Here is an 11097-nt window from a genome sequence, read left to right on the forward strand (position 1 = left end):
CAGTCCATATATAGAGCTGCTTTTGTCTTCTGACTCACACTGTTTCAGGTAAACAGATTTAAGATATGAATACATCAGAATATTAGAGCCTGATAAAGAGCTTGAAGTTTTCCTCTGATGATATCAGAAGTTGGTATCATCAGGCTTTTAGTATCCATTTAATCTCTTGTAGAAAAAGTTATTTTCATGAAGCCACCTCAAATGAACATAATATTCTACACTACAGTTACTAGTACTAATATTGATAAATCTGATATGCTAATATATTGTCTGCTGTAACCTTTTAAACTCCTGCTGTGTGGCAGAATCTGTTTGCTCTTGGCTGTTGGCTCTGGAGAACTGCTGTGCTTCACTTGGGAATGGTTCAGGGAAATACTCCTGATGATGTGTTCCCAACCTTGCCCTGGTTTGTGCAGCAGGTCTCATTCCTGTCACACTGAGCAGCAAGAAGGGGGCGCTGCAGCTCGTTCTGGCGGAGAGGTTCAGGACTGGCATCATGCAAGCAATGCCCAAGAATGGCGGTACCGAAAGATGGCTCGGAGACTGAGCATCATCTGCATTGGGCCCTGGATTGACAGGCCTCTTGTAGGAAGGAAACAATTGTTTTTCAGTATTTTAATAATATTATTGCTTTAAAAATAAATCTAGAGCCCAAGAGCATGGCTGATATATGGATGCTTGTTGCATTTTCCCTGACTGAAAAAATGTGTTGTGCAAAGTATTAGTTACAGCCAAGTTCTGTTTCAAAGTGAAATGTACAGCTTCAGTGACAGTTCTGTGAAGATCATTAATTTGTGTATTCTTTCTATCCTTTATACAGGCAACACTTAGTGAAGTACACGCATTAGTAAGATGTCCATCCTGCTGAGAAATGAACTGTGAAAAAGTTTAAGCAAACATGTTCCAGCTGTTCCTACAAAGGATTGCACGAGTCACACATTTAGTTTCCACAAAACTTTCCCTACAATTTGCTGCTGCTCAGCATACACATCACTTAGCTTCCTACAATTAAAATTTGCAAACAAAAAAGCTTTCCAGTGCTAAGAGACTCATATGCTTTTCCAGAGCCACGTGTTTCGGGAATGACGGGGTGCACCACGCCAATATAATATAAAGGCAATGTCAATCACCTTCTCTCACTTTTTAATAGCTCCCCTTCATGATTCTCATTCTCTGTCACTAGAAACTTAAGATTAAAGGAACTTTACTATATTTCAAGTACAGTTTAATCCATTAAGATGGATCTCCTTCACAGCAATGGAGTGCTTATCATTCAGCATTTACAGAGAGACTACAGGGCTTACCAGGATTTTCTTAATTTTATGTCACATGTTGGTGATCCTCGGAATATATTTTCAATTTATTTTCCTCTTTGGTTTCAGCTCAACCAAGTGGTTGGTACTAAAATGATATGGGTGGCTGTCATTGGTGACTGGTTCAACCTCATATTTAAATGGTAAGAAGTTGAATTTGTTTTAAAATTTGTTTTTTTTTTTAATAATAGTTACTATATGTACTTCAAGTTTAGAAAACTTTCTGTGAATAATGTACTAGTAGATTTTCCCTGGTAATTATAAAATAGGAATTCACAAAGAAGATATTTAAGATATGTTTGAAATAACATTGTAATAAGGTGAGAAGAACCTGTAGAACTGTTATAGAATAGCTTTGCAAATGTAGCTCTTCATATTCTTTGTAAGATTATTTATCATGCTTTGCTGAGGCCTTCTTATGTAAAGATATTTTCATTTAATTTCTTCTTTTTTCTTTTTTTTTTTCTTTTTTTCTTTTTTTTTTTTTTTTTTTTTTTGGGGGGGGTCAGGATTTTATTTGACCATCGCCCTTACTGGTGGGTGCAAGAAACAATGATCTATCCTAATCAGTCAAGCCCATGCCTTGAACAGTTTCCTATAACATGTGAAACTGGACCAGGTAAGAAATGTTGGAGATTTCCTTGGTACTTTGATAGGGATAGTGGCTTCAGGGGTGAGAGAATGGGACTTAGGAAGGTCTTACATGATACAGAAATACCAGAGCTCATGTATAAAATAGCACACAAAAACAAGTAGAGGAAAACTAAGAAATACAATAGGTATTTGCTGTATGACAAGAGTATTTCCATCATTGCCTTTAAAAGATGGAAAGGGAGGGGGGCTTGCTTTAAAAATAACTACTAGTAGAATGAACTGGCGTATTGGAAAGAAATTTTCACAAAACTTGTGAAATACATTGTTTAATGTGTTCCAAGACAAAGCCCAGGGCTGTTGAGTTTGAGGTCTTGTTTGCTGTTGCAACAAATATTCAAACCCCATAAACTAAGCAGATGGTAAATAACAATAGTCACAGCAATCAATTACATAATGTATCACAAGTGGAAAAGAACCAGAACCAGACACTGCCACTGAATGTGTGTGTGGGAGCATGTGTACAAATATATGGGGAAAAATTATTTTTGAAATCTACCTTTTCAATGTATTTTCACTTTTTATGTCTCATTATCTTCTCTGTTGAAATCAAATGCAATACTGATGAAGCTAAATGAACTTGTGCAACCCTATGTGCAATAAGATGAACTTGCATTGAGCTAAGTGAATTTAGTTTAATTTGTTGTGCAAGAAAATACTGACTGTGGAAATGATGTGTTTTGCATCTTGTTGATGCCACTGAAAGTTTTTAAGCAGTTTGCATGGCTGTATTTTGTTAGCAATACCCTGCATTGCATCCCATTGTAATTATGAACAAGAAGTTTAAGCCTTTGTATGAGGCAGGGTTTAATAATGCCTTTATGTCTGCAGTGTCTTTCAAGTTACTTCATTTGAGACCCAACACAAGGTATTGAAGTCCTTCAGATCTTATCAAAAGCCTTCAGAGCTGAGCCCATTCAGTGCTGTGTAGATCCAAGCCTTGGCTCAGGAGACAGTCAGTGTGCTTCATTTTGATTCATTGAACCAGAAGGCGTTTCTTCTTGTTACTGTCTTTCTGAAAGGTCATTCCTATTTCTGTCCAGTGGCTACAACTGTCATATTGATTCCTTCTTTGCACTTATAATGACCACATTTTTTCCCACCTCGAGACTTTGGACCATTAAGAACTGTCACTGACCTGTTTCTCATTAGCAAGAGGAGGCGCAGTCAGTGCAAGTGGTACATGCATCATTGTATGAGCTTACATGGTACTTCACACACTTTTAAAATAGCAATTTATATTTTTAAAATAGCAATTTATATTAAAAGATTAGAGAAGCAGCCACAGAGAAAAACAGATCCAAATACTGCTAGGATAGCCTGAACCCCAAACTCCATGTCTCAGCAAAAGGGAAAGCTGAGGGAACTGTTCATATGACTACATGGCAAACAGTTTAGGACCTGAATTTGGTTTGTACTTCTGGAATTAGCTGAACTAAAACCCAGCAGCTATATGTTTTCTGATATTTGTAAAACTTTAAGAACATAAACCTTAAAGTGGAATTTATGTTGTTTCGAGTAGGCAATTTGCAGATAAGCTATGAAATATTATTCCTTGATGGCATTTTCCTAGATGACAGCAAAGAGAAGCTCTTCCACTGCTGACATACAATGTTACTGTTTCCTCATCGTTGACATTTGTTCCATTGTGAGGTTTAGGAGTGCACATCTGATAGAAAATTAACAAAAGAGCTGGTAGAGTGACTCTAAATGTACTGCCAAGCAGAATAGCAAAAATTAATGCAGGGAGTCAGAAATCATAGTGCTTGTCCTGCCTAGACATTTCTGCTTTGCTACTTCACTGAAGTATTCTTTTCCTCTACACACTACTAGATAGTGCTGGCTCATAACACATTCTTGAGTCAAAATTATTTCTTCTGATAGTGGAATAACCCTGTCCCTTCTCTTTTGTCTCCACAGAAAGCCAAGATGTAAAGGTCCCAGATTTACAGATTCCAATGATCTAATTTTTTCTTTCCCTATTTTGGTTTGTTGAATGTAAGTCTGGTGAACATGAGAAAGGAAGTGACAGAGTAATTTTAGGAATCACTTCCCTTGCATCATGCCAGCATACCTTGTTTTATGGTGATTTTCACAGTTGTAGGAACTTCTTTGTGGTTTCATATTGCTTCCAGTAAAATTAAAATTTTGATTTTAAAATAAAAACAAAATACACATATATTATTATAGCCTGGACTAAAAAGAAATTGCTGTTGTTCTCTATATGAGAGTGTTCCTTGTTATAGACTGCTGTAGGTAGACTACTATGTGCTGTACCTGTGAGTACAGCAATTAGAGCATCATATCATGTGCCAGTTTCATTGACAATCTGCTTTTAATCTGGTTGATATTTTGCAGCACATTACAATTTATAAAATTTATCCAAGTAAAGCATAGACACATTTTTCCATGCTTCAGATGCATTTCTAATTATTATAAAACTACTCAAAATGTTAATTATCTGCATTGTAATATTGCTAATGAGACACAGCTTACAATTGTTAAACACCGTGGTAATTGTAAAAGCAGATAAAAAGCAGTTTGGAAGTGCTATCTGAAGTTATACTGGTCCTTTAGTTTAGAATGTTACAAAGAGCTACATTTCTGTGGCTCCTGTTAATTATGGGGAGGCTCATTCAAAACTTTTCTTATGTGATCTTTATATATAATTTCTACATTCCATGCTACAGCTCTAAGACAGCCCTAAGTGCTTTTCAAATTTTTTTAATCCAAGTAATGGGAAAAGAATATGTTTTCCTATCAAGATTCCAACTCACACCAATATAAAATGAGTAAGCTATTACCTTTTTTATTTCAGAAAAGTATTATGGATTCCCTATAGATGAACCTTCTGAACAATTCATACAGCAAAAATTAACTTTTAAGAAGCAGTTCACATTCTTTCAGCCTTTGTTAGCTATTTCCCTTCTAAATTATTAGGTGCCTGAGTAACTACCAGTAGACGTTTTCTGTATGACAGATATCATAGTCTTCTTTCTTGAGTTGAATATTTCCTTTTTGTTTTTACTAGGAAGCCCATCTGGACATGCCATGGGATCATCCTGCGTTTGGTACGTAATGGTCACAGCAGCACTTAGCTACACCGTTAGATGGAAAGATAAATCAGCTGTTACCCTTCACAGGTCAGTGTCTTTCCAGTATTCCAACTCATTATTTTCAGATAGTTCTTTAAATATATGCTATGTTTTTAGTGGACTTAATAAACAAATATTCACAGTTTGGTCTGTTTTGTGAAAAAACCAACAACCCTTTATTATGATCTACTTCAGCTGAAGAAAAAGTATATTAAGAGGATTTATCTGTTTGTATAGTCTGGTATTTATTTACAGACATTGCATACAATTACAGACATTGCATACAATATCTCTGAATCAGTCCTAGATTGTCAGTGCTGGAAATTTTTAAATCTCTAGTTGTCACTATGTATTGGGTTTTTTTGGATTAGTACATAAATTTACTGCTTTGATGGTTGTTCTTTGCCCATTTTAAAGCAAGTGCACAGTGTTGACAAAATTTGCTGTTATGTGCTGCTCAGCTCTGTGGGAAAGTCCTGCAATTGCTTTGGTGGCTATTCTTTCTAAGGCTGTGAGGTTGTTTTCATACTGTGTGAATTCTGTCATTAAATAATTGAGTTCTGCATATAGCAATGAATTCATGATGAGAGATATGTTTAAGGTATTAGTCCTAATTTGATCTGCCATTGATGACTTCCATGACTTAAACCACAGAGGTCTCTTGGACCTGAAACTTCTGAGATCTGTTCCTGTAAACACTCTTGATGTTTTAGTACTGACTTCTAGTTTTTAATCGTCTGATTCTAAACTACTCTACTTAGTAAACCTCTGCTGGAAAAGCATGAGCCTTACATGATGGGTTTTGAGGAAAATAAGTAGATGAAATATCTTTTCTTAATTTTTAAGCATCTTCCTTTTCCTTCTTAGACTAACATGGTCATTCCTCTGGAGTATTTTTTGGATTATCCAGATCAGTGTGTGCATCTCAAGAGTATTCATAGCAACACATTTCCCTCATCAAGTTGTTCTTGGAGTGTTTGCTGGTAATGCTGCTATTTTTTCTTTCCTTTTTAACCTATATGCAATTTTAATTTTTTTTTTTTAATATGAGAGAAGACAAGAGATTTTTAGTAGTTGGACTTGTCTTGCAACCCCAGTGGTGCTCTCCACTCTCTGGAAAATCAGGGATTTGATAATAGTCCGAAGGTAAAATTTGTGAGGTAGAATGTACCTGCTGCCTATGTAATTCACAGTGAAGGGAATGAGTCTTTGTCCACCTGACAGTTGATGATGACTGTATTGTGTCCACACTGCCCCAGACTAGCTCTGACTGCTTTGTACTGGCTGCATCTGGTCTTTAACTGTGCTGCCTGTGTGGAAGAGATCAGAGAGGAAGTTGCGCCTACATGGCTCTGACCTTTTCTCTCAGGAGGAAGTTGTTTGGGTCATTTCAAATGGTGCCCAGGTGCAAAATAGCATGTGTGCAATGTGGACAAACACAGAGACCTGGGGCAAAATGGAAAAAAAATGTAAATAGCAGGACAAACTCCCTGGGTGATTTAAGATGCTGAAGTACATTTTTCAGAGTTACTTAAGCATATAATTTGGCATTCAGGGAGTCCAAAATATGAGCAGTATTTCTGGTATCTATCTGATTTTAAGGAGGGTGACCAGTGAATTGAGCAGGGGCTTCCTGCTCATGTTCTCTTTCATGGATGCAGTGCAGCCTGGGCAACCCTGGCTAACAGCTTTCCCTCTTCACAACCAAGATAAAATGAGTACAAGAGAAGATAAGTGTGTTCTGTGTCTTTTCCTTCAACACTGAAAGCCTGTGTGGGAACTGGTGTTGAATTCTGCATTGCTGGAGCCAGTCTTTTAGTGAGGGAATCTTTTGGAAAAAGAATGTTCCAGTTTACGTCTAATATTTGATAGGTTGTCATCTGGGAGATGCAGTCAGGCCTTAAGGTATGCCTCATATCAAAACCATGTAGTACTTGGTTTTTTGGTTTTGTTGGTTGTTTTTTTTTTTCCCCCATAGTGGAAGTTTTTAGTGGTAGGAAGGGTTTTGTAATGTGGTAAATTGTGTGTGTATATGTGTAAGTATAAATATATATATATATAAAAATATAAATATATATATATATGGACACACACATAGATATTTATTACACAGATATATTCTTCTTTCTTCAAAAGTCAAATGCTATAGGGACACTGTAAGAAACGCTTCTTCAAAGTACAAGTGTGTGGTTCCCTGTAACACTGAGTTTCTAATCCACAGGCATTCTTGTGGCAGAAGCATTTGAGCACACCCCTGCTATTCAGACTGCAAGCTTGAGAATGTACATCAAGACAAACTTGTTTCTTTTCATCTTTGCCCTTGGCTTTTATCTATCCCTCAAGCTTCTTGATATTGACCTGCTATGGTCTGTTCCAAAGGCCAAAAAGTGGTGTGCCAACCCAGACTGGATAAACATTGATACAACTCCATTTGCTGGATTGGTGAGGAATTTAGGTGCACTCTTTGGTTTAGGTCTTGGAATTAATTCTGAAATGTTCCTCACGAGCTGCAAAGGTAAAAATAGCTGCAAGATAAGTTTCCGCATATTGTGTATAGCTGCTTCTTTAGCTGCCCTGCAGCTGTATAATTTTGTTAAGATACCTACTCATACTGAGTATTTGTTCTATATTCTCTCTTTTTGTAAGAGCGCAGCTATGCCTCTGACTGTAGTTGCCTTGGTTCCATACTGTGTCCACTCGTTAATGAGGACAACTGAAAAGAAACTGAATTAGGTAAAGTTTCAAAGTGGTTAGCAATGTGAGGATGGATGTGAACTGTTCAAGAACCCTCTGCAAAGGCAGTTTTGCTAATTCATTTAAACCAAGGGGATGCCACTGCATCTTTGATGTACTCCTGGTAAGTAACCAGTACATCCAAAATCAGTACACTCAAGCAGCTGAGAAATATTAGTTGCCTGATTTTATTCGTAGAAATATTGCGCACTGCAGTATGGGTAGAAATGGCCCAATATCTGGGTCATAATGAAGTTTTAAAGTATAACCAACCATCTTTACTTAGCTATATGGTGGTCTTTTAGTTCTGTCCATCTCTAGCTAGATAATGCTTCAAGCATGAGTTGTACATAGTGATACTCAGTATTTAATTTTTTTATAAATAGATACTGTGTGTTATACTGCTACATAATGGTGTGACAGTATCACGCCACCTACTGTTCAGCTGTACCCGGGCACTGTGAAAAAGGCCAGCATAGTTATAAACAAGGCTTTAGATTTAATTTATTGAGCTTCCTGAGCAAACCAGCTTCTGATTAAGTCAGATGAGAAAAAAAAAAGTTTATTTCCATTGGACTCTGTAGAATATATTTTTTGCATTACTGTGTGGTTTTTGTCATTTTTACTTTTTGAAAGTGGTCACATGAATCATGAATGATACAGATCACACTTTCGATAGGGAAAATGCTTAAATATGGTGTAAAAAATCTTTGGTTTCTGTACGTCTACACAGAGCAACAAATGAAAAAAGTTGTCAATAATGAAATTATCTCAGTATATGACTTGAAGAATGTTGTTCATGCTCCTGTATTGCAAAGGTAATTCCCTGCTAATTCTCTCAGATCAACAGTCACAAGCCTGAATCACTGTTAGCAGTTGTGTAAATCATGAAAATATGGCTGCAGACTGTCACTTCAAGTTTCTATTCTTTGTTTAACTAAGGACACAAGTAACTAATATGTTGAATATATGTCTGCTATATAAAATGGATTTTCTAAAGGGGTACTTTCCATTTTATTCATTATTAGCATCTATTGTTGTATATTTCATTTCAGAGCACAATCTTTAAGTACTATTTTGCTGATACCATCCCATAAAAATCTCTCTCTCTCTATGTATATATATAAATATATATATATAAGCTGTATATATATAGCCTTAGTATGCCTGGCTATAATATGAGTAATGAGGGCTGCATATATATGATCTGAAAGCAATAAGGCTTAGAAGATGTAAATATGATATTGCTTCTAGACTTCCAATTAGGTAGGAGACAATTGAAAGAATCTTATTTAATTGGGTAAACAAGGTGAATAGTTTGGTGTTGGCCTTTGGGAATGAGCAAGATACAAATTACAGAAGCAAATCTGAAACAGGCATCTTTAATTAAGAGCCTAGTAAGACTAGCATGACTTAAGAAAAGTAGGCATCTGTTTTTAAGTCTGAGGAGTATTCTGCTTTGTGTATCTCCTATCTTCTCTAATGGTTCTCTGAACTTTTTCCCACAGCAGCTGACCTGAAACCACTCTTTTCTATAATTGTGACTTCTTAAGCAAAATCACTAAGTTCATGGGACTAGTCACAAACAATGAAGAACAAAGACAGCTATGACAAAGATTTCGGCTGGGTTCAAGTTGCTGTGTGCTTTGTTATTCCCTACCAGTGAGATGACCTACAGAGGCATTGCAGAGCAGCAGGCTGATTGAATTGTGGTTCTGTTCCTGGCTCCTCCTAGCCAGCAGTAGGGGACTCTTCATGCACAGCTGTCCAAGCTTCTCACAGTATCATTTGCACTTAGTGGCAATTTGAAGCTGGGAGTTATGGGTAGAGATCACATTTCTAGGCTTCTAATCACGTGACAGTCTCTGTTTCCCAACACTGACAAAGAATCTTGGTGCTTCTGTTGGGGTAGACACAACTGTAAGTGTAGAATGACAACTGGCATTCTGCAGTATTCTTCTAAGCTCTGTAAAGACATGTAGGAAGATGTGGGCTCTCAGTCACTTTCTTGGAGTGTCCTGTTAGTTCATTCTTTAATTTCAGTGCTTCAGGGAAAAGGACATAGGACATCTTCCTGTCTGAACCACCTTCTTATTTTTCTTCAGCTGTTAAAACATTACTAAATCAATGAATGGTGATATTAATATGAATAATATCAAATGAATAAATGTAGTGTAATTTTGCTAGTAACTTCAGAAATTAACTGACTGATAATGCAATGGCTATAGGACACTTTCTGAGCAGCTGTGTTGTGGTATGGAGATTTGTGTAAGTGCTTGAAGAATCTCCAAAGAGGGCTCCCAAACCTTCCAACAGAGCTAGCCTTTTCCAGACTGGTGGAATAGAAAAGTGTCAAGATAATAATGATATTTTGATAGAACTAGAATTGAAAATCAGGAGCCAGGCATGTAGTTGTTGCAGTGAAATAAACCTGCATGTCCCTTACTCAGGCTTCAGTAAATTTATTGCAGTCGAAAATTACAGTCCAGACCTTATTTAAATAGACTGTGTGACCTTACTAAGAACTCAAATTGTTAAACATTTAAGACTGTAATTTCACCAGGCCTTTGCAGCCATTTAAATTGTTAATATTTGGTACAGATACAGCACATATACGCTGGCAGGATGAGCTAGCAACTCAGCTTAGTTTGGGCCACAAACCTTTTGAATTAAGCTTTTCTTATGTAATAGAGTAGAAAGTGTAAGACTGATCCCCTTGCTCCCACTAGTAGGATCCTAGGAGAAATTTAACCTTTTAGTCTTGACTTAGAGATGCCAAATAATTCCTGATTTAGAGATGCCCATAATAGCATTGGGAAAATGCTATTCCAAAAGTACTTCCACCTCTCTGCAGAAAGATTCTCATGAGGCAGGAGTTACATGAAGTGAAGCTATCCCTTGCTTCCCATACAAACTAGCTGACAAGTTGTCGTTACATTCAGTTCATAGCACTCTTGCTATTATGCAGCTCTTTTTATCTTCCTCATTCCCTGTTTAGCCTTCCTGGTGGAGGGACTCTGGGCCCAGACACACTCCCTACCCAGAGAAGTCTAGTTGGAGCAGGAGCTGTATTTGCAGACCAGTTAGTCAGGTGCTATCCCAAAACAGTATCATAGTTATACCTGCCTAGAGAAACAGGGTGTTGGAAAATGCAGCTGCCATGGACCATACAGAGAGGCGTACAGCAGGAGACACAAATGACACCATCTACTACCAAGATTAATAGGTCTGGTTTGAAAGATGTAAGCAAATGACTTTGGAATGGTTTGGGAATATTGCCACTAAGACCCAGGGCTGGGACATTT

General features: G+C 37.1%; 1 protein-coding gene across 1 annotated transcript; it reads left to right on the top strand.

The window, feature by feature from the left end:
- Positions 1-1238: 1238 nt before the first annotated feature.
- On the top strand, positions 1239-7792 carry G6PC2 (glucose-6-phosphatase catalytic subunit 2). The gene is made up of 5 exons (XM_041473318.1): positions 1239-1456; positions 1823-1932; positions 4996-5107; positions 5927-6042; positions 7281-7792. Exons 1-5 carry the CDS (start codon positions 1239-1241, stop codon positions 7790-7792), a joined length of 1068 nt encoding a protein of 355 aa, XP_041329252.1.
- Positions 7793-11097: the final 3305 nt, after the last annotated feature.

Source organism: Pyrgilauda ruficollis, unplaced genomic scaffold (assembly GCF_017590135.1).
Source record: "Pyrgilauda ruficollis isolate IOZ18807 unplaced genomic scaffold, ASM1759013v1 scaffold3, whole genome shotgun sequence".
In the NCBI taxonomy this organism is placed as follows: Eukaryota; Metazoa; Chordata; class Aves; order Passeriformes; family Passeridae; genus Pyrgilauda; species Pyrgilauda ruficollis.